General features: G+C 36.5%; 1 protein-coding gene across 3 annotated transcripts in view; it reads right to left on the bottom strand.

Moving 5' to 3' along the window:
* Nucleotides 1-6,066: 6,066 nt before the first annotated feature.
* LOC120312811 (junction plakoglobin) overlaps nucleotides 6,067-24,439 on the bottom strand; it is an 80,453-nt gene continuing 62,080 nt past the window's right edge. Inside the window, exons 5-15 of one of the 3 annotated variants that reach the window (XM_039354012.1) lie at nucleotides 20,867-21,068; nucleotides 20,375-20,519; nucleotides 19,591-19,694; nucleotides 18,909-19,247; nucleotides 17,848-18,003; nucleotides 17,263-17,382; nucleotides 16,384-16,534; nucleotides 15,342-15,463; nucleotides 13,646-13,685; nucleotides 13,156-13,334; nucleotides 6,067-10,870 (exon numbers count right to left, since the gene is read on the bottom strand). In XM_039354012.1, the coding sequence (XP_039209946.1) occupies nucleotides 13,189-13,334; nucleotides 13,646-13,685; nucleotides 15,342-15,463; nucleotides 16,384-16,534; nucleotides 17,263-17,382; nucleotides 17,848-18,003; nucleotides 18,909-19,247; nucleotides 19,591-19,694; nucleotides 20,375-20,519; nucleotides 20,867-21,068 (1,525 nt within the window). In that variant the 3' untranslated portion in view covers nucleotides 6,067-10,870; nucleotides 13,156-13,188. Of the gene's footprint in view, nucleotides 10,871-11,129; nucleotides 12,137-13,155; nucleotides 13,335-13,645; nucleotides 13,686-15,341; nucleotides 15,464-16,383; nucleotides 16,535-17,262; nucleotides 17,383-17,847; nucleotides 18,004-18,908; nucleotides 19,248-19,590; nucleotides 19,695-20,374; nucleotides 20,520-20,866; nucleotides 21,069-24,439 lie in introns of those variants that run through there. The other 2 variants (XM_039354014.1, XM_039354013.1) reach the window with 2 other exon arrangements.

Here is a 24,439-nt window from a genome sequence, read left to right as displayed (position 1 = left end):
TTCCAATGCTGCTATATCAGTGTTTTGGCCATAGGAAGAGCACAAAGAATACATTTATATTCTAATGTCCATGTTGTAGGCATGTAAAAGAATATCCTCTGAAAATTTAAGGAGGGATATAACATGATAGTGGTGAGACAGTCCATCAAACACATAGGCTGTTGCAGATTAAGTTTTAATGATGTTAAGTGCAGCTGAAATTTGAAAGAATCAGAACAATCCTATTGCAAAATAACAAAGGGGAATAATGGGGGCATAAAACAAGTCCAGTCAGTGACAATGCTGAATCAGCATAATTATTGTAGAAAAAGAGCCTTGTTGACTTCTAGAGCATTTTAATTTGGGTCTATATTGTTTTCTGTAATAAATGCCTTAGCCCCAGACATAAGGGGAAGTCTGAAATTAGATTCTACCTATTACTAAGTTTGGAATTTACTGGGTACTCAGATCTGCTTGTTTTTCTTTTCTAACTCTTCATTTCGGTTTTGAATCAGTAACAAATTTGGTTTTGTTCTGTTTTTAATTTGGTGTTTAAGTTTGCTAAGTAGTTCAAGCAGAAGCACAACCACTTCTGTGAATCACAGAATCACTTCTGTGAACCACATCAATATAATTTTGCTCCTTTAAGATTTTCTTTTTTTTCTCTTTTTCTTTCTTTTCTTTTTTTGCAAAACATTGACACAATATTTTGTATGTAAGAATTTCATGTGGCCCTCAATGAACATTGAATTTTTCTCAAGAAAAATGGGGAGGTCCTTTTATTTTTAAAAAAAGCAATAGATTTATCTCTTAGAAATATAGTCTATCTAAATTGCAATCCTTATCTCCTCTGAACAAACTGAATCTTGCCTCAAAAGGTAGAGACTTAAGCAGTCAATTTTTCTCCCCTAATTTTAGAAAAAGGAACCCTGAAGATTGAAAAAATTCATTAGCTATCATCACCAAAGGAGCTGGCTTCCCTAGTTTCCATACTCAAACCATTTTTTAACCAGCTGCCCTGAGAGAAGAATTCTAGATATCTGTTAAAGTAATGTTTATTGTACTTTTACTTACAATTACTCATATAGCTTTAAGTGACTTTGTGTAGGCCATTAACTTTGAAAGGTGGTACACAGCCTGCAATTAGTTAAAATTTAGAGAAGGTGAACAACCTTTAAGTGGCTGGCCACAACATTTGGTTTTCTGTGTGGTGAATGTTGCAGTGGGTAAGACCAATATAGGTGGGTTGAAAGAAAAAATAGCACAACCTATCCCAAACTGAGGGGGAACCCCAAAATAAATATTAAATCAAGAATTAGAACATTTAAAGAATGGTTTTATCACACTGCCAAGTTTTTGCAGCCAGTTCTGCAGAGTCAGTGTGGTTTCTTGGCACTCTTAGAAAAGGAAAAAAAAAACATTCAATCCTTTGAATATCTACAAAGAATTAAACCAAAATCAAACTGGCAATGGCATAATTGAAGCACAACCTCTTTTTTGCATGATTTGTATGTTGGGAATTATTTGTTTATAGCACAGGTTTATTTTAAATAATTCAAGGTGGTGAACAAAAAGTGATCAGGAATAGCTACAAGCTATAATGAAAAATGTCAAGATGGCAAGTCATGATGCAAACAGATCTCTTATTTTTATGTCCATCACATATATGAAATGGATAGAGCTTCAATTTCACCATTCTGGCTACCAGCTTACCCTTTTTTCAAATTATAACTTAACACTACTTGTGATACAGATGTAAGACGGTAGCTTATTGAATAAGTCTACAGACCATTTCAGATAGATTGTAGGTAATTAACAGCTGGCAGAAATGTGGATATTATTTCCCATTCCCCTAAATATGCAATTTGTATCACAGCAAGGCCATTTGAAGTTGAAGATTAAACAGATGGAAGAGAAGCCCTCTGGATCTAGTAATAGTCCTCCTGCCTCTATTCTCTTGACCCCAAGCTCAGATGTCCCCCCCCCTCAAATGAAATAGTAAAGCTAACATGGTAACGGGTTAAATTATATGATTAAAAAATATCAGTTTCAGGTGATTCAAAGAGGCTAGTCAGGTATCTACTTAGTAAAATCAGGAACATCTGGCTGACCCAGAGGGTGACCTTGAATTATATTCAGAAGCTATTCCTTTACAGGGAAGCAAGTGAGAATTAAACAGAAACATAAATATTGGCCTTTACTTGGTTTTATACTGTTTTTTATCCATCAGGGTTATTTTGGTAAAAATAAAAGCAAGGACAGTTGAAATGCATTTTCGTCACATAAAGCCATTAAGGTTGAGTTTCAATTTCTGTCAGCTGCAATCAAATTTCATATATACCATCTTCTGAGCAGGAATCATCAATTAAACTGCCAGGGCATTTGACATATTTACTTGTAGTTCAGCCACTTTACACATGACTGGGAAAAAGGAAAAAAGGAAAGTGCAAATTTGCAGGGAAAAATCAACCCACTTTAAATTTCTATATGCAAATTTACAATAATGATGCTTGTTGTCACTAGAAAATGATGTTCTGCATTGATAGGCAGGCCCAAAATCTCTGCCTTCTCTCTTCATTTTTTTTCATCTTTATAATTAGCTAGGCAGCTTTTAAGTAGACAATTATTAAGAAGGGCTCATGCATCCTATCTATCCTACCCTCCTATTCCTTTTTAAACTGGAAGAAAGTTTCATTGATAACAGAATTTGTTTGTCAATTTCTAAATGGAGACATTGATGCTATTTCAATTTGCCTTGATATTTGAATTAGATGCATTTTTTTGTGAAGGGTAATTAGAAATGCATTCTAAATATGGCAGCACTAATTATAATTGCTCATTTTTCAGAAGACCAAAAAAACAATAAACAGGAGCTCCATTTTTTGTTTAGAAAAACACAATGTCTATTCTTATAACATTCAGTGCCAAAATAATTCTAACTTTAGAAAATTCCATAGGAGCTAATATTTTAACACAGAACTAGATATAGAACATAGAATAATAGAGTTAAAAAGGACCTTGGAGTCTTCTAGTCAAACCTCCTGCTTCTTGACCATTCTAGACAAATTTCTGTCTAGCCTCTATCTGAAAACCTCCAGTGATGGAATACCCATGATATCTTGAGGTAACTGATTCCACTGATTAATTGTCCTCCTTAGTTCTAGATTGGATCTCTCTTTAATGATTTTCTGCCTTTTCCTGCTGTAGGTGCTTTGGAGAATAGGTTGAGCCCTTCATCTGGGTCAGCCCCACAAGTATTGGAAGACTAGTTTCATTTCATCTTAGTCCACTCTGTTAGACTACGCATACCTAGTTTCCTCAATCATTCATCATATGGTTTAGCCCAGGGCTAGGCAACCTTGGTTCTTTTATGACTCATGGACTTCCAACTCCCAGAATTCCTGAGTCAGCTATGCTGACTTAGGAATTCTGGGAGTTGAAGTCCATGAGTCATAAAAGAGCCGAGGTTGCCTAGCCCTGGTTTAGCCTCTAGATCATTTTTCTGTTTTTCTCTGCACTCTTTTTAGTTTCTCAACATCTTTTCATATCGTGGTGACCAGAATTGGATTCAGTGTTCCAAGTGTGGTCTTATCAGTGCAGTATAAAGTGCTGCTATCACTTCATATGATCCTGAAACTATTCCTCTATGCAACCTAGATTGCATTAGCTTTTGGGCAGCTACAACAGATTGCTGGCTCATACCTATTTAAGTTTCTGTCTAACTAGCACCCAAGTTAAAACATAAAGTGTTGCTGAATCAGAACCAGAATAGAAAATTAGTAAAGAAAGATAAGTATTGCTGAGTATTCAACTGAATCTCATGATTCCGTTTTAATAGGGATCAAATTTCAGACTTCTTGCTTATTGCTGTTCATAGTTAGTGTATTTATTATAAAAAACAATATAGGCCAAAATTAAAATGGGTTGGAAACCAATTTAGGGCCTTCTATTCATATATTTCTGCTAATCCAACACTTGTTACTGAACTGCTGCACTCTCACATTGTTCCCCCTTGGCATTTAAGGTTTCTTTTGGTTCAATAATAGCACAGCTTTTGGCACTGACAAGCCATATTTTTAAATCTGTGATGCTGCTGGATTCTGCAGTGATATGCACTATTTTTCCATCTTGCTTACCAGATCTTCCATGGAGTTCTTCAGTAGGTTTTATACGCAGCTTAGCAACAAATTCAATCTTATTCTTGTAGCAAATTTCACAATTTGTTAAGAAAGTGGCCTGATTTTCCTTGCTTCTATAAGCAGTCTATGCAAAATTTTGCTTCATCTCGTCTCCCGGCCTTTGGACTTAAACAAATCATTTTTCTCTCTGCGTCTTTCCAAGCACAAATAATGTTGGTGTGTTGAAGCTGTTGAAAAAGTTTCCAGTTGCAATGCTGCAGTGTCCTGCCATCATTGCTTTCAATGAGAATTTATTGTCAAGTGTGAAGTCTTGGTGGCCAGGGAGCTCATAAATTTGCAAAGTGAATGCCACATTTACCAGAAACAAAAAGAAAGTTATTTTTATCGGCAATAATTGTTTTCCAGAAGCTGCTAAGACATAGGCAGAGGGCAGTAACTGAATCCCAGTTTCTGTCTTCTCTAACAGCTGAATGAGTTTATGGTACTCTCTGCTTCTTCTTAACTTCCATAGCTCATCAGGAAAGACAACAATTGATTGATCATCATCACTGCTGATTTGAAAACCCTTTGGAGAGATTGGTTATGGGAAGACCTTTGTGTAGAAGGATTCTTACTCATAGATTACATTTTTTTGTGATTTAAGTCACTTAGATCCCAAATGGGTCCAAATAAGCTACGCTCCTATATATTATTCTCCAACTTAACTTACAATGGCTGAGTGGGCTGGAACTCAGTTGCTCAGCTGAGGTGATGCTGCTTAGATCCTTTTCAAAATCTTCTAAGCTCAGACTCCAGAATTTGATATATTTTACTGTTGTGTTTCAAACCAGCCACTATGTGGCAACAGCATACTATGACTGAACTAATATTTCAGAGAAAATGTGTCCTATTTTTTGCTTTTCTGGAAGAATTGGTCATGAGCATCCATTACAAGATTATATCTTGAAAACCAATTTACAGATAGTCCTCAACTTACAACCATAATTAGGATTGGAACTTCTGTTGCTAAGCCATGTTAAATGAGTCACAATCAATTTTACAACCTTTTTGCTGTGATAATTATGCAAATCTGACTGACTCTGCTTTTCAGAAGTCACAAAAGGTGATCACATGATCTTGGGACACTATATCTGTCCTAAGTGCATGTGGATTGCTAAGCACCCAAATCTGATCATGTGACCATGGGGATTCTGCAACAGATGTATGCAAGGACAATGTAGGTCACTTTTTTCATTGTAACTTCAAATTGTCATTAAATGGTTATAACTTGAGGACTGCCTGTATCTGTATACTATCAGTGTCAACTAGTGGTGAATCCAATATTAAGACTTCCCAAATAAAAATAACCCAAAACAATAATTTCACGTGTCAGGACTTACAGAAGCCTTCCCATCTTGGTACTCACCAGAGGGGTTGGACTGCAACTCCCATCATTCCCAAACACCAAGGATGGGGCTTGTGTTAATGATTATGAGATTTGAGATCCCACATATACCAAGGGCACCAGGTTGAGAAAGGCTCACCTACCAGATAGTAAAAATATCATCATACTTATTGGAACAAATCTCAGAGCAAATGAGTACATTGAATCAAATATCTACTCTGTTAGTAAAGCAAACGTAACTGCAAAAGAACATTATTAAAACAATAAACTGCAGCGTAAGTAAGAAGTTATCTGTATATCTATCAGAATTCAAACCATAATGAGATAAAATTCTGAAATAATGGAGCTGTTTCAACTGGCTCCTAATCCAGAGATGGAAATGGCGATTCAGGCTCCCTTCTTGAGGTGACTGTATTACCTACCACAAGTTTGAACAATGCTTTGAAAAATGATGGATAACTATGCATCACATGCCAAATTTTACGTAATAGCTGAATCTAGCTTAAATATACAGTGACCAATCCTGTTTTACAGACCAATCATTGTTAATAAAAATAGAAAAACTAAGGTAAAATGGAATATATATTTCAGTTTCACCTAAGGAGGAAAAATAATGCAAATAGTTAGGTTATAGGTAGCATTTGCAAACAGAGAGATTCATACATTGTAGGAGCAACACACCTGATTAAGTGGAAAATGAATACATAGTTCAAAGAGTTCTTCCAGCAATATTTAATTTCCAGTCTGTCCATAGGAACAGGAATAGAAATAGCAAGAAGGCTGAACCATATCCAGGAATGTTAGAACTGCCCTTTTCAACATATTTTGCCCAGAAGCTGAAAGCATCTTGATTTAGCCAAGGTAACATATTGCTGATGGCATCAAAAATAATTCTTTCTCTTGCTGCCACCTGATTAAATGGAACTGACAAGACCTGTTGCTCAGATGAGAACATGAAGTTAATAACTGGCAGGTCAAGTTAGAACAAGAAGCAGAGAAACATATTGATGCATATACAGGACAGTTCTGGATAAAGCTATAAATTACTGCTGTCAGAAGCAGTGGGAAAGTCAACAAATAGGTCTGTGCATTCTTGTTGATCTGTCATGTTTATGAAATACATTATGTCACAGGAATATTACAATTTGTAAAAAATATGTTATCTCTCATGCAGCTACTGATGAAATCAGGACTAACCTGAGGCTTATGGGGGAACTTGGCATAATACCCTCTTGCTCAACACAACCCCTTGGTTTCAGCTGGAGAAATCTCAAGAATCAAATTATAAACAGCCAATTAAAGCTATGCCACACTGGGGACTTCAGAGAATGGCGAAGAATTAATAGATGAGGCCTTATCTTCACCACGGGGACTAGGATGCACAGGGTAGGTTATCAGCTCCAATGAACGACAGTGGCAGTTTCTCAACCTTGGCCTCTCCATTGTAAGTGGACTTCGATTCCCAGAATTCAACAGTCAGCACACTGGCTGAGGAATTCCGGGAGTTGAAGTCCACATATTTTAAAGTGACCAAGGCTGAGAAACTCTTTAAAGTACTGGGAAACATGGTTTTCCCCAGAATAACTGATGAATGAGACAAACCTTTTTAACTTTAGCAAAATAGCTATAGCACGTTCCTTCACAAATTATAGTGCTAGCGCACAATTCATTTGCATTTGCACCTTCTTCAGTTGATGGCAATGATGCATGATTATGAATTTCATTCATAGATGCTTCATCAAGAGATGGTCACAATAAACAAAACTTTCCACACAATGCTGTTCAGTAGTCAGTTCACATATTCAACCTGGGTTATTGATCAAGATCATGCATGTAGGAACTGTTTTTGTCTGCATTTGTTCAACAAAACTGTACAGACAAAATATTTCCTTTAAAATGTAAGAAATCTCTTGATTTAATGAACAAAAGCTTTCACTTGTACTAGCTTTAATAACTTCTAGCCAGCTAACCCAAAGGCTTTGGGACAACTTATACCAGCTAGCCATATCTAAAATTTCTCATATTACCTCTTGTTATTGGTGTGGAAGAGGAAGATCTTTTTTGTTTTTTACGTGCAGATATTGGGATATAAAACATCAGTAATAACAAAACAGTTGCAGAAACAAAAGCACACCCTAACATAAGCTGAAATCTACATTGAAGATAATTTCAGGTGAATACAAACACTTTCAGGTCTTATCATTTGAAGCAATAAGGAGTTCACCTTGGCAGATAAAATTCTGCTAGCTAAAGAAAAAAGCCACTAAAAACAAACAAAACTCTAAACCCCTGCTACACTGAGAGAGCACCAACTTGTTGACATAGTCACAATTTTGAGATCTGTCACTTTTGACAGTGTTGGTTATAAGCAAGCAAATTGTAAATAAATGAAATTTCCCATCTGCCATCAAATATCTCAACGGTGGGTTTTCAGTAGTTAAGCTAGTCATAAGCCAGTTACAGCAAGCTAACTTGAATGTAAGAATACTGTCATATAATTGAGATTTAGAGTTAGTATTTTGTAACCCTCTCTGTGTATAATCACTGGGTGGATTTTATATATCCAAAGAGAAGCCAAGAATAACACAAAAGTATTTCCCTCCAAAATCTTATCTAATAATCTGACAATTTTATCATTCACACATTTATCTTTCCAAGCAGTCATAAAAGTAGAAGCCAACTGTTACCTCAAAACTAAAAGTGGTTTTAATAATTCTGTCAGCATGATTCTTGGTAGATAAAAGAACTGAGGAAAATATTATTGCTTTCAAGTCTACTATGTTGCTTCTTTTCTTGTTTTTGTTAAAATTTCAACTTGTGGAGCATGACAGATAGAAATTAAGAAAAGACCACAGTCAGCATTATGATTTCTTTTAAGCAGCTTTTCCGTAGTGGAAAGGAAAACCCTGAAGTTCTTCTAATCTTCCTTTTACTCTGTTATCCATCTTGCCATTCTCCTTCTACTCTTTGATTATACCATGTCTAATTCTGGAAAATCAAATTTAATTCATACCAGTAAGCTGGCAGGAGAGAGTAAATGGCTTGACATTGGATGGCAATGATTATACAGAAGCAACTTTGCTTCCTAGATCCCTTTGATCCTGACTCCTTTCATTTGTCATTCTAGAAAGATTAATGGCTTACGGGATGGTATTAAAAATACATTTTGCTCCAGTAGACCCAAAGGATGAATCTTAGGAGTGGGGGTGGGGAATAAAAACCTGGGGAAAAGCATAAAGGTCTACTTCCCTACACTTTATTGTAAGAGAACCAGGTCATTTAGAAGTATAGTATCAATACTGCAACTCTGCTTATGTTAATGTTTGATACTTTCTCTTCCTCAGGAAACAATTACAGACCCTTATGGCTGATGTAACACTGGCAGTTGAGCTAAATATAGAGAAAGGCAAAGAATCAGGAGGGGAAAAAAAGAGATTGCTATCCTATCCCATTGTATCAGAGAAAACTACAAATATCATTAGGTGAAAATAGCTGTTTCATCATAGTAATTTCTTAATTACTATGAAAAAAAATCAGAATTTTCAGCCACCATATTTGACAATGCAAGTTATAAATTTTAATCCAATATCTGGAAGGTACCATGTTGGAAAAGTTTGTTTTAAATAACCACATGTGCTGTAGGAAACTGATATTGCAGAGTGTTTCTGCAAATACAATTAACCCAGGAGAAAATTGTTCTTAAATACTGTGACTCCTATCCAAATCTTATTCACTGGGATTTTTAAGGTGCAAGTTTAGTACTTCCTTGTGCTTGCTAACATTTTTTCCACTCTCAATAATGTTTTCATTGTCATTGGGAGACAGACGTCTGCTCAACAGGGAATGTTTAGAATAACTTGCTTAGTGTCAGGAACCAAAGTAGAAGTCCTGATACAGATTTTAGGAGTATAGGGCATGACAGATTATTGTTTATGGAGAAGAGATAAATTGCAAAGAATGTTATAGAAAAGAACTTCATCCAAATAGTTTCATTTTCATCTTTGATAGATATTTTGTAGCATTCACAGGTAAGTGGCACAACACCTGAATCAATGCAGACTTCTAGGGTATAGGTAATATAGATTAAGTCACATGCTCCTGCAGCATAGAAGAGGCAGAAACCATTTGATAACCAGGGTGTCTCTTAAATTTGGGGGGGATGGCAATAAGAGTTACAAAATGGCTAGGCAGGGACTATGACATGACATTAGACTAGGCTTTGGGTTAAGTTGTATCTGTAATGTATCTCTCTTCTACTGCAGTTTCCATTTCCCACCTCAGAATAACAGGGAATTGTGCTGTTGGTTCTGAGCATTTATGATCAGGATGCTATGAGGACTGCAAAAAGAATACACGTGGCCTTGGAGCTATAGCTACCCTCCCACTACTTTACGATTAAGACAGTGGAAAATGTGGGGCACATCCCATATGAGTGCTCTGCAGTCATTTTGGACTATACACGTAGTCCTTGATTTATGACTGCAATTGGGACAGGATTTATAGTTATAACTCGTTATAGTCATAAGTCAAGGTACTTATGAGATCAGACCTGATTTTATGACATTTTTGCAGTGGTAGTGAAGTGAATCACTATGGTTGTTGAATCTGCAGCCATTACGCAAACAGTGCAATTTTAAGTGCAAACCCATTTTTCCCAAAGAGTATTTTTTGCCCATTGTAAAGGCGAATGAATTGCCAAGCACCTGAAATGCAGTCACATAACCCTGAGAGATGAAGGGAAGGAAGACATTTTATGATGGCCAGAAGTGCTTTACAAGCCATAAAACACCAGTTGTGGGCTTGTCCAAGTTCAAATAGTTAAGCAACCTGACAAAAGTCAAGGTTTGTCTTTTTCCATTGGTCATGCTCATGGTACTTATTGATGGGAATTGAAGTTGAAAGGATTGTGATAGTGTAAAGCTAGCCATCTCCTGCTATAGGATTAGCTAAGCACATGGCAGCTTTCACACCTGACTTCAAGGGCAAATATGTGATTTCATATGTTGGCAACACATCAGTATACCAGTTAATGTTCAACAAACATTAACTGCTACACAACATACAGCTGGGTATAGCCTTTCTATCATGCGGATGTATATCCGCATGAAGGAAGGATTTCAAGCTCCTGAACTTTGTCTTTAGTACAAAAGGTTCAGTCAAATACGTGCTGGAGGCTTTCAATGCATTGTTGAAAGCTGCTTAGTACCACAACTTCAATAAAAGCTGTTTTTGAAAGATCAAAGTATAGAATTCAAAGAAATCTGAATAGTGTGACATAGAAATGTATGCTTTCTTTTTTATTCTCTTCCTTCTCCCGTCTGCAGTCCACATCAGCCTTAGGAAATTGTGTACTCTCACTTTTCAGCCTCTGTAATTAAAATTGAACACACCAATTCAAACACTTAACACTTTGGTCTTAAACATCGCAAACACACACATTGTTCTCTCTCAAGGCCCACTACTTTCATGAAAACTGGGTCAAGGAAAAAAATTGCCCCTTTTCCCTCAGTTTAAATATGTATAACTTAATTTGAACATACATTTTTTATTTCATTCCCTCTACGCATTTCCTGTTCCCCCCCCTCATTCAATAGAATTTTACTACGTAAACACAAGAAAGTAGTTCATTTGCATTGCAAGTTTAGGTTTAAAATTTTATTTGTTTTTGTTGGGTTTTTTTAGCTTTGGTCTATACAAAAAAAATCCCTTAGAGAAATAATAATAAAATATTCTAAAGTACAATTGCAGCTACATTGATCCCTTTTCCAGTGGAAGCCTCAAGCCATCACATTGAGAGCTGCTTTTAAAAATGCATTAGAAGGAGCAAGGAAATAGGAGGAAGAGAACACACCAATCACCAGGAAGATTGAGAGAAAGGGAGGGACCAAAAGTAGGGATTGGATTAAAAATATGAAAAAAGTGGTCTGGTGAGCAGAAAGTTTACCTAATTTTTTTTAGTTATTCCGGTTTATACGGCAATTTAAAAAGCCGATTGGGTTGAGGTCCCAAATCTACAGATGTACCTGTTGGGCTAAAAAATGGAAGAAACTGGACAAACGGAAAGCTGTTTATTTCTTGGTGCATTTACACCCAGTGGCTCCTTCTGTTTTATTTTTAAAAGTTAAATATTTAAAAAGTGAGAGGAGTAGAATAGAAATATTTTCATTTTGTCTTCTTTTGATTTAATTCTCATTTATGTTAAAAATGCAAAGAGGCAAATAAAATCCTATCGAATGGAAAACTCTGCACCAAATACAAATCTATGTATGCATTTATGCTCTTATCAGTGTGTTAGTTTTAGTGTATAGATTTAAAAGTACTTTATTAGGATCCCATGGCAGTTTAAGGATAGTGCTCCAATTTGCAAGAAAAATATATACTGAATGTTAACAAAGAATATTGCGGGAAAGCGCAGAAAGAGTAGCTGACTGCTAATAGTACAATGTTGTTAGATGAAGCACAGATTATGGACTGGGAATCTTTCCCATAGGCCCACAGGAGGGAAACATGAAAATGAAACCGCCTCAAAGGGAAAAGAAGAATTTTGTCATCATCTTTCTCAGGCACTTCTGTCTCCTGAACGCCCAGAACTTGAGCACTGGGGCTGCCCTCTTCTGTGTTAAGGAAACATCTGCTGATTAAGAAAAACAAAGGAAGGGAAAATTAGATTTACACCATATACAGGAAAGCAAGATTTCCCTTTAGGATGGCGGAAGCTGCTCTGAATGCATCAGGTCAGGCCACTGTCCATCTAACAAGCTCTGTCTACTTTTATGGTCCCAATTTGGGGGGGGGGGCTGTCTGGTCCCTGCGAAGAAAACAGTCACTTTTGACTTCTCCAGTCTCAGATCCCCAAAATATGATGGGCCATATTTGTTATGTTGGCAGAGACTGATGAGAGTTTGTGATCATATATTATGTAAAAGACTGGCTGGCAATGCTCCAATCTTCACTTTTTCCTGTGAACAGAAATTATATATTTATTTTAGCATGAGCTTAATTAACAGTGCAGCCAGTCTGTGTGCTCAGTAATATACAGTACCCCCTATTCCTTTTTCTTAAGCGTTGGCTAGTTTCTACACTTTATGCATTGTTGTATAAGTTTTCTTTTCTCTTTCTACCCAAAAGTGGAAAACAGCCACAAGGACCTCACAGCTATTAGAAACAACTTATTAATAAAAAAAAAGAGAGAAGTAATATTTAGCTGAACACACAAGGGACATTTATAGCATTGAAAATTGAGGTTCCATTTCAAAATCTTTTTTTCATCAATTTTACCAGGTGGTTTCAAAACCATGGGCAATGTGATTGGAGACTGTCAGATGCAGAAAGCTGGAAAGGAGGCAAATTTGGCTTAACCAAACACAATAATCGAGTTCTGTCGGTGATAAACCTGCATGACTTTTATTTTGCTTGGTCTAAAGTTGCCCTTTATTTACTGAATAATCATTATCGACATTTAATTTTTTACTAAAGAAAGGCAAGACAGAAATCTATTTTCTTCTGGAATGGGAAGCATGGATATGTTCTACAGGTCAATGAAAATTGAAATATGTTTGGTTATAAAGAACAAAAACACCCATTTTATTTTCTTTTAGGTTTTATTTCCATTAACTGGTCAATTCCCAAATGTACTAAACTAGATGCTTTTACCTTGAGTCCTGCCCAACATGTCCAAGGGACATATTAGGCGAGCATGTGGTCTGGGTAAGGTGCTCGCACACCATCGCTGTATGTATCCATGGGGTAGTCTCCATCCATGTCCAAGTGCATGTCCATGGGATCCATAGGAATTTCCGCAGAGTACATGCCACGATATCCTGCATCCAATTCTATTGAAGCGTAAAAAGAAGAAAGGGATATATCATTCATATTTGGCAAGACAAGCAGTAAGCTGTAAAATAAAATGGTTTTCTAAAGCAGAATTTTCCAAAATGAGCCTTTTCAATGTGTTCAGACTTTTAATTTAACTATCATACATGTTCCCAGAAACAGCCTGTTTAACTATCATACATGTTTCCATGAGCAGCTTCCAAGAATAAACAATAGCTAAGCCAGTAAGAATAAGAAATTTTAGCAAAGCAGCCTGGTTATACATCATTATTCTCCCTCTCATCTGAAATGACAAGCCCTCTATACTCACCATCTGCATATGGTTCATGAATCGGTATCATACTCTGAGCCTGTGGAAAGAAACCCAACAGTTGTCAGAACAATGATAGAAACTTGCAATGGCTGCAAATTAAACCAAGCCTACCATAAGAGGTCACTACTGAAGGATGCTACCTATGCATCTGAGCTTTGGTTTCCCATGGCAATGTAATTATCTAATTAACTTTGATTGACTATAAGCAGGATAGCAAAAATTTCAGAACTCAGGCAAGCAATCCTAAATGTTTGACCCAGAGAGCTTAGAGACATCCAGTCTGCTAATTTCTGGAAGGATCCATCCATAGGGAATGATTAAACCTACCCTAAGAGCCAATAGTTTAGATACTAAGCTTACTTAGGCTGGGATACACAACAGAAGGCTTAAGTCTTCTTTTATGCATAATTAGTTTATCCCAATAGGCTACTCCTTTGCTGTCTTTCCCAGGAGTGATACTGGCACAGGAATGAATAAATGAGGGAAGGGCACTTTTTCTCAAGTTCTTTCTTAGTTATCCATTGATAAAATTTGTGTAGATGTTACAACATTTACCACTGCTACTAGCAGTAGTACTACATTTAATGTAAAACAGATGTTGGATTGTAATCTCCATATGATATGTATTTGTTTCCATACATGAAATAAAAGACCTATAATGGTTTTCCTCAGCACCTTACTAAAGAATCACTACTTTAATCAAAGTGGAATATCAATTAACAATGATTCAGGTGGACTTTAAGAAAAATTTGAAATCAGGTCCACAAATTCTGTTTCATTTTGGCAGATTTCCAGATGACTTCAAGTATACCAAGACTGCAATTTTCTCTCAGGAAATTATTTTAGACAGAATTCCAGATATCTGCAGCTCTCCTAATGACACACAAGTCCCCCTTCCAATTATGGCCAGTTCCCTTATAACAGTGGTTCTCAACCTGTGGGTCGGGACCCCATTTGGGGTCGAATGACCATTTCATGGGGGTCACCAAACCATGCTGTCCGCCATTTTTTTCCCTTTTCCCTAGCTGTCCTACTCCCTCTTATTGGTGGCCACACCCACTTGGGGGTCACCGCAACATGGGGAACTGTATTATGGGGTCACGGCATTAGAAAGGTTGAGAATCACTGCCTTATAATCAAGGAGTAAACTGCTTTGACAGAGGACTGAGGAACTGGGGAGAAAAATTTCAATAATTAGAAACATTCTTTCTACCTTTTTAGTAGCAAAAAGATCTAGACATGAGGATGGTAACAGACAAAATCAGAAAAGTACTATTCTCAGAACTGAAAAGAATTCTCCTAGGCATATTTGAAGTCATCTTGAAATGTCTGACTTCCTTAATATTTCCAAAGTTCTGCCTTTGAAGTGAAATGAATGGTGAAGGGAGCAAGGGGTTGGATTTCCAGGAGGGAGAGACTGCATTCCAGAGGAGTAAGAGGCAAGCTCAGCCCAGATATCATGTGGGAGAGAAAGAGGATGAAGACAGCCTCTCCCTAAAAATTCACAGAATATACTGTAGATGCAGATAGTAGAGTCCTCAGCCTGGCAGTCTATAGCTGTGAAAAAATAAAAAAACCTCAAGCTTGGAAGAATTGCCATGCTCGGTCTTGGTTTGGGGACGTACATGGTTAAATTCAGAGACTTAGAGCATGTCAACTAAACCCATACCATCTAAATAACAGAAAAACTCACAGCTTCCCAAGCAGCAGGGTCATGTTTAAAGAGTGAGTTGGTGAGTTCCACGGAGACGCGTTTCCGATAGTCTGGGTTCTTGTCTTCAGAGATGCGGAACAGCACAGCAGCTGCATATGTAGCTGGAGAAGTAAAAAGGGGATCATAAGCTGCTAGCTAAAAAAAGCTGCCCCTTGATCAGTTGTTGCATTGACTACTTTGAGAAGTACGTGAATGGCATTGATTCCCCAGTTTTCTTTCCCATACTGTAACAAAATCCACTAGTTTCTGATAATAAAGCTTTTCATTTTTGCAAGCATTTTAGGGACCAGTTTTACAATACAATTACTTTTGGTCTATATCACATTCTAGATTTTAAGAGAAGAGCTGCATGTTAGAATACTCTTGTATTGGAGGAGTTATCTGGTAATTGAAACTATCCAGAGCTTTAATATTATTATGATCATGAGCTTTTGGAGTCAATTCTTATATAATTAACTCCTTTGCTGTAATAAAAATCATTGTCTCTGGGCTCCAGTATTAACAAAAGAATATATAAAGGAGGACTACATTTGATTTCTAAATTAAAAAAGACTAAAACTAAGTTACAATCTTACTCCTAGATCAGACATGTCAAACTCGCGACGTCACGTGACGTTGCGCAATGTATCAGGACGGTTTTGCCATTGCCGGCAATGGGGTGGGCGCGGCTTCCAGATGACACGTCCGGCCTGCAGGCCGGCAGTTTGACACCCCTGTCCTAGATGGTGATATTCTGTTACTACCAAATGGTTCAACTACAATATACGCAATCTGTTTCCTTTAAATAGTAAGTTTAATAACCAGACACTATATTATTCCTCTACCTCACCTTTCACCTAATTTCACTCTTTCAACATTTGCTCCAAGACTTTTCTCAAACCTGAAAATGTATGAAAATATAAGAGGTTTCACTGGGGTACTGGTGGAAAAGTACATATTGTAAACCCAATGGTTAAATTAAGTTATGGTGATACTATGGTGATAAAACAGGTATACATGGACATGTATCTATAATCCTTACCTGTGCCCTCATTCCTAGAATGCAGAAGCTCCATCAATGGTGCTGAGGCACCTTCTGCATCAATGGCATCAGCTGCCTCTTTATCCTGAGCCAACTCACACAGTACACCAGCTGCCACACGCTGGATGTTTTCCACTGGAGAATATAGGAGCTGTTCCCCCAAATAAACAGGAAGAATAAGTATAAGCAAGGGATTAGTTCCCTCTTGGTAAATTACCTATGCTCAAGTCCACAAAAATTGCCTTCAATAGCAGTACCTGTCTCCTTCAGGAGGTCAGTATTAATCATAATATACCGAAATTATTAAGAACTAATGCAGATTGAGAGGAGGGTAAGCAATACCTTGATAATTTTAACAAAGCTATTTTAAGGAATAAGCTTGCCAATCATGATTACATTTATTACATGGGTATTGCAATTTTTCTATATTTTATCATCACATATGACAAATGTTGGGTCATTATGCAAGGAATATTTACTCACTGCATTATCATGGGTATCAACCTAAACCAGTATATCTGAATTCTCATCAAATAAGAAATCAAAAATGGGTAATTTTTTTCATGAACACAATATATATAGACATTAAGCCTTGGTACCTTAAACATTCAGAAAAGCAAATAAATGAAATTTACTCTTTGGGAATTATCCATCTACTTAGGTATTATAATTCTGAGACTCACATGGAACCCATGGGCTTCCCAACTCTGTCACAAGCCTTGGTTTACAAAAAATAATGATTGAATTCTCATGTTCTGCTTAGCACTGTTTATTCCTATTCATTATTTTATTTTTGCAGAAATCAAACTCTCTGTTCCTACCCACATTTAACCTTGAATGCTCTTCCCTTACAACTTCCATCTAATCAGAAATTCTGACCTGCACAAAGAGAGGAATGGTGTTTAGACGGAAGATTTCCATTCTGTTCATAGGGTCTCGGGCTAAAATGTGTAGTGCACCTGTGCAGCCTTCCACAATTTCTTCCATCTTTACCCCATCCTGAAGAAATAAGGCAACCATTAAAGAATGGAAAAACAGTACTGCTCATTCCTAGGCTAGCATACTATACCCAAGAAGGCATCATTCCTTTTTATAATGATTTTAATAAAAGAATTAAATATTAAAATAGATAATAAAACTAACATAATTTAAGAAAAATATAAAACATAACAAGGGGAAAAAAAGAAAAATATGAAAAAAAATAGAAAATAAAAATATAAAGAAAAAGGAGGAGATATATAAAAAATAGCTTTCCCCTTCATCAAGACAAATATAAACAATTTCGGTAACTTGTCATCTTTTCTAACATTTCAACCAAAGATCTCCTCTTCAGACAGAGAAGGCATCAAGTTCAAATTATAGTTGGGTACCTAACCCTCCAGAAATCCTAAATAACTTCCAAAGCCAATTAAGATCATAAATAGAAGTTGCTTTTATCCAGCTGACATGATCGAGCTCTCTTACCGTGTATGGTTGCTGTGTGCCTGCAGCTGCATGACGCTGAGCATCTTGGTGAGCCTTCACCAGTAGCTGAACAAGGCGAGGGATGACAGCGGCTTCTTGTAGGGGGGCATGATTGGCCGGACATAAAGCGAGGTTACGGATGAGGCCAATTGTAGCCTGTGAGCAGAAAAGAGAAGGCATGTCTTCAAAACAGATTGAAAAGCTAGACAAGCTTTCAGATAGTTTAATCAGTTATGGTGTGTGATTTTTGTCATTTGGGTCTACCAAGGAAAGACAGTGTTCAATTCAATCCAGGATATTTTACACTAAATTAATCCTAAAATACAAAAACATCACTGTAAAATTCCATCTCTGACTAGCACACATAATTATCCTCCCCTACCTTCCATCCAGGCTTATTCACACGCTGGCTTTGTCTTTTCCTCCACAAAAGAGGCTTGATTCTCAAACTTCTATCAGCCTCTTGGATACTATTCTCATTAATAGTATCTCCTAAACACTTATGGGGGAAAATGCAATTATATGCTTAGAGTACTTTATATAAATTATGTAAGCAATTTTTATTGCATGCATGCCATCGTGGCTGGTATTATCATAAAACCATATTAAAGATAAATGTCTGGGTGAAAGCAAAAGGAAGTTTGCTGAAGGCTACCTAATCTACACCTCTGAACTGTGATCTGAAATTGTAAACTGCAAGCTATTGTAGCTTGCAGTTTAAAGACTTAGTCACCATATCTCACAATTATTCAATCTGGTAAGAAGTTTTAGTACTAGTAAGATTCTTTTCTCATAGAGAAGTCTATGAGGAAAAAAATGACCATAATTGTTGTCCCATGATCTGGAGTTTTATCAGAGGAGTTTCACTATGATCATCACTTCCCCAATAAACATTCTGATAGGTATAGATTCCAAAATTATGATATACTTTCCTGAACATAGTGATCATCTCTGAAATGTGCTCAAGTCAGAAATATGAGCCTGTTGTGGTAAAAAAAAAAAAAATAGAAATGCTTATGTCTGCCCATAAATATTTAGCTATTATCTCCCTATGGCTGTACCTTGATCAGTGGCCATTGGTTGGGCTGATTAAGCAGCTTAACAATGGCAGGAATTCCATAGTTAAGCCTCACAGAGTTCTGTGCCATTTCAGCCTCTGGATGTCGACTGGTGAGGTGCCTTAGAGCACACACAGCTGGTTCGGTGATGTCTTCTTTGTCTCCAGCTCGGAGAATAGTGTGTATGAGGGCTTCAACTCCATTCGATTGAGTCACCAGGGTTTTGTTCTTGCTATTGTTGCAAGTCAAATTGGAGAGGGTTCCAGTGGCACAGGTCAGCACATTAATATCATCTGAACTTAACTGGTTGACCAGAATCTTCAGGACCCCGTCAAGACCCTCCTTTAAAGACAATAAATAGCATATAGAATTACTACCTCAAACAGAAGCTAGGTCAACATAAAGAAGTCATCAGACAGACCCTCTAAGATAGTACCACTACAGAGTTATTGGAGCAAACAATCCTTAATTTTAGTTCAATAATTTTAACACAGTCAGGGAAGGCTCAATAGCAGTATTTGCCAGAACATATTTGGTGAATAAATCCTTTTACAACCCTTCCTTAATTATGTCTCCAAGAAAAGAGTTATTGAATAGAAATCTTAAGTAACTAGATAAAAAAGGCTAGTTGAGGCTGAAGAATTATTTTAAATAAAGGAGACTGTGGGAAAAAAGCACTGTTCACCTGCTTTGTGGCCACATCTGAAAGGTTTCTTAGAGTCCACAAACAGTTCTGAACAAGTCTTGGACTGGAGCTAGTCAGGTGCTTTCCTAGAGCTTGCATACCACCTTTTGGAAAAGAGGACAAAAAGTTAACTATAGCTGAACAAAAACAAAAGAAAGAAAATGGGAAAGATGGAATTTAAATGGTATGAAAAATGTCTTCAGAGTATTATAACCTCTTTATAATAACCTACATGTAAGTTGTGTTTTTAAGGGCAAGGCAAAGTATGACTAGTGATATGTTCTGTAATCAGCAAGACTTATATGACTAATCATTGGTCTGCTTCTATAATAGCTAAAGAAGTAGAAAAACATTTATATATTTTTAAGAAACAACATAATGTAACAAATTATCTTTTTATTGTAATGAAAGTTAATCCTTTTTAAAAATGTACACTTTATGCATTTTTTTCTATTTATTTATTCAATGCTCAGTTTTATTGTGTGGCAGATTAATATATTTAAATAAATACATAACTAATGTAATGTTGGGGAACATATACTTTACATATATTACTGAAAGAATATTTAGCACCTAATATTGATAAATTATTGTACATGATACCTTAAAGCAGCAGAATTTTAATTTCCCCCTACCTAGTTATTTGCTAGACCTGAACTCCCAGAATTGTCATAAAGAACTCTATTGCTTAGGCAATTGGCCTACAGAAAATTACATAATAAGCTAGTCATACATGTCCTCATCAGATTGCATTTCCAATTCTGTCTCAACTGTCACCACTCACCGGCTTCCACAATGGCTGGCTTGTTGCTGGGGCAGACAGACAGGACTTTGAGGACACGGCTGGTAGTCCACAGAAGTTTCTCATAGGTGTAACTTCGCATAATTTGAACAAGAGCTTGGGGACCTCCATTGGCTAAAATTATAAGCTGCAGACACAAACACAGAGAATAGAATTCTTTCATTTCTCTGGGCAAAGGCAAGATAATTGCAATTCATTGTCTTAATTATGTACTTTCCCTTACTCCTGTCTTCAGCTGATGTCTCCCAAAATAAAGCTCTTCCTTGGGAGAACAAGGAAACTGACTCCTCAGAAATATGTACACACATGTGCCTAAACTAACACATAAGCTGTGATGTGTCTCACAGGGGTGATTGCCTATACTGGGATGGTTGCCTGTATTCTATGAACAAGGGCAAATTTAAGTTACTAAACTGGATTTGTCCCCACCCCCCAGCCCCAGAAGTATTTTGTGGATAGAATATAAGTCCATACTTTGCTTTCTTGGTTTCCATAGGCAAGCAGCTGCAAACAGTCAGTGGTGATAGCCAAGAATTTAGGATTATTTTTTGTCAGCAAGGGGACCATCTTCTGAAGACCATCAGCAAGGCGAACAGCCATCTTGGCACCTTCCTGGTACAGCAGTAGGTTGTGAAGAGTAGTGATGGCATAAAACAAGACTGACTCCACTGGAGAGCTATGGGTGAAGAGGCGGGAGGATAACAAAGAAGATTTTTATTATTAAAGACAGATAACAAATGGTATGCATGTATGTGTTGCAGCCAAAATGAGTTAGAAATGAAGTTAGCTGACATCATAGAGTTTAAGATAAAATTATTTTCGTTGCTTATGCACCCTAATGCAAATTACCCCTGGTAAAGAGGCTAAAGAAAATGGCATTTTGTACAGATAAAACAACAAGGAGAAGACGGATAGAATATGTTCAGAAGAAATATGGAACCACAAAATTTCATTTATTTTATGAGTAATGGATTTGTTTATAAAATTATGATGTTAAAGTTTGAAGAGAGTTAAGGGTTAGTATGATTTTGGTTATTGTATAATTAGTAAACTTAAGTAGATTATGTTTAATATGTTTGTATAACCCCGTACTTGGCTCTGGGAAGCTGGGAGAGGAGGGGGGAGGGGGGAGGATGGGTTGGAGGTTAAATAGGTCAGATAAGTAGAAATAGTTGTTGTTGTTTTGTATATAATATTGATGTTTTAACTTGGAGAGAGGAATTGCTCGGGAATTTCCCCTGGACCGCATCCGTGAGAAGATAAGAGGAAGGGGAGAAGTAAGTAGAAAGGTTGAGGAGAAGGAGGAGAGGGGGAGAGTGAGGAAGAAGAGGGAAAGAGGGAAGTGAGAGAAGAGGTTAGAGGGTAGATGTGGTTTGGGGGGAAATGGGTGAGCAATTCCGAAAGTTGTCTGTATAAATTTACTTTATTCTTTATCTGAAGCATTCTTTATGAATGTAATGAAAAATTGAAAATAAAAAATCTTAAAAAAACAACAACAAAAAAGAATAGTCCTCAACTTAAAAGGCGGTCACTTAAAAGCATTCAAAGTTACAGAAGACTCAATACAACTTGCCTACCATCAAAGTTATGACTCAATACTATCCCTGATATGATCATATTTTGGGTATGTAGCAATTGGCTTGCATTTGTAACCTGTGCAGGGTTCTGTGATCTCATAATTGTGTTTTACAATCTTTTTTGCCATCTTTTAGCAAAATAACGACCCATTGAATAAACTGGATTTGGGCTTACAACATTATTTGCTTAATAACCATGTAGTTTATTCAACAACTGCAGTGAATCACTGTAAAACTGTAATAAAATTGAGTCTGGTCACATGGCGATTCAACTTACAACTGCAATGACTTATGATCAAAATTCCAGGCTCAGTTGTGTTTGTAAACTGAGGACTACCTCTAATTCTTTTAATCTAATAATTACTATATCAGAAAGCAAAATGGTATGCCCACAAAAAAAGCCCAGCCAATATGTTTAAGGATTACGGAAATTATTTTCTAAAATTAATTATTCTAATTTATACTGAAATTAGGGACCCGATAATGCTTTTTTTTTTTTTGCCATCAATGAAATCTGGGACTTAGTATGTTTGGAAATGTTGTTTCATTAAATTGTGAAAAAGTTGTCTCCAAACTGAATGAAAATGTTGTTTCATTAAATTGTGAAAAAGTTGTCTCCAAACTGAGTGTTCGTACTGTAGAAGAGTATGGAGCTAACTGTTCTTGAATTCCTTCATCAAGATTAAGAGAAAGAAAATGAAAATTTAGTAATGGAAAAGGAGAAGGCATGAGAAAGAACCCAAAGTAACTGCACTTTGAATCTGTTTGGTATAAGAAGGGACAGAAAGATTCTCTAGTAGGCTTTCAAGATTTTATTATTATATTCTAAACGAGTCAAGTTCTGAAAACTTTGCTGTTTCTCTTCCATAATAATACTTCTCCTAAATTTCCCACAGAAATTTTTCTTGAGTCTGAAGCAGCATAGGAAGCCACTAAGCAAGAGATGAAATGAATAAAATTTTTTGCAATCAGAACACTTCTAGATATTTAATTATGAATTCCCTCACCTCTAATATATTTTCATTCTATTTGTCAAGGTAAACTGAGGCTGAAATCAAGTGATAGGGTACTATGAAAGTGTTAATCCAATTATGAGTCAACCACTAAGAATTTATTTTTATTTTCTGGGGGTTCCAATATGGTGGTGTCAGAAATACTACTATGGAATTTGTAAGACCTTTTCTACTGCAAGGAAAAAGCAAGAGTGAGTATGACTCAGCCATAGCTTGCTAAGACTTGTGTTTCCACAACAAAGCCAACTCCTCCATGTGAAAGCAGCTGCTCATCAGCTCCATTTTGTGCCAACTGGGTGTGGACTTGCAGCAAGATCTGCCTGGCAAAGGAACAGGAGAGACAGAAGAATTGTGGGAACAGCTGGCAGAAATATTGCACAGATTAATTTCCTGTTGGACCTGCGCTGAATAGCTAGTGTCAGCATATCTTAACCAACTGCCCTTTGTGTATATTAAATATTAAATTTGGCCAGTACTCCTAAAGAGATGTTCTTCACACATAATAGCAGTAAAGCAAGTTCTGAAATAGTTACCACTAGGTACACTTCAAAGTGTTGTTTTTGAATTCCTGAACCCTATTTAGTTTGCCACTTGCAATATTCTCTATATTAGGTATAACATAACCATCCAACTTGTAAAAAATGCTAAGTATTCCCTAGCCCTGTGATAATGAGTATGAGATATAAAGGAGAGTTAGAAACTGTCTCTTTCATTTTGGTACCAACTCTCTGGAAGAGATTTCCTCCAGAAAGCTGTATGGTACCCATCTTCTGATATTCAGTTGACGATGTTAAAATCATGGTCACTGGGATGTCATATTATAAGCATAACAGCAAGAATAAGGATTTTAATGATTTGAATAATTCTACTATCATCTTTTATTTATTATATTGTTTACTCAGTGCATTTGTGCTGTTTTTAGCTGCAAACTATGGGTTCTCCATAAATATGGCACTATAGAAATGTAACAAATAAATGCTAAAGTGCCACAGTTGAAATTATGTTAATTATTTTCCTCCGTTTTTTGGTCTCAAAGTTCCAAGATGAAAAGGCTTTGAAAAACCCTACATTAAACACAAAATAAACATATCAGATGATAGTTCTCAATGAAAGCTAGGAGAAAGGGTTAAATAAAATAGTAATAGAAGCAGTTACAGTGTTTCAGGAAAATCAGACAAGTGAATATAGCAAATCAAAGCGCAGTTTTAAAAAATTGATTTTAAGGGATACATTTTAAATATTGTAATCAATGAAGAAGTAGTGTGTTACTTATTATTCATAGTGTTCTGAATAGACTTTAAGATAGACAGCAGCTCTTTGTAGTGTTGAAACAAAGAATAGTTGTAGACGACTGAACATAATGCATTTTTAAAATAGGGATATTTTCTTTGTTATTTATTTCAAAGCAGTAGACACATGCAAAGACAAGCTTGGGACAATGCAAAACAATCTTAAGA

The sequence above is a fragment of the Crotalus tigris genome, unplaced genomic scaffold, assembly GCF_016545835.1.
Source record: "Crotalus tigris isolate CLP2741 ecotype Arizona unplaced genomic scaffold, ASM1654583v1 scf7180000018544.1747854, whole genome shotgun sequence".
Classification (NCBI taxonomy): domain Eukaryota; kingdom Metazoa; phylum Chordata; class Lepidosauria; order Squamata; family Viperidae; genus Crotalus; species Crotalus tigris.
The sequence above is the reverse complement of the archived record's forward strand: the minus strand, read 5'-3'. Positions and strand labels throughout refer to the sequence as shown.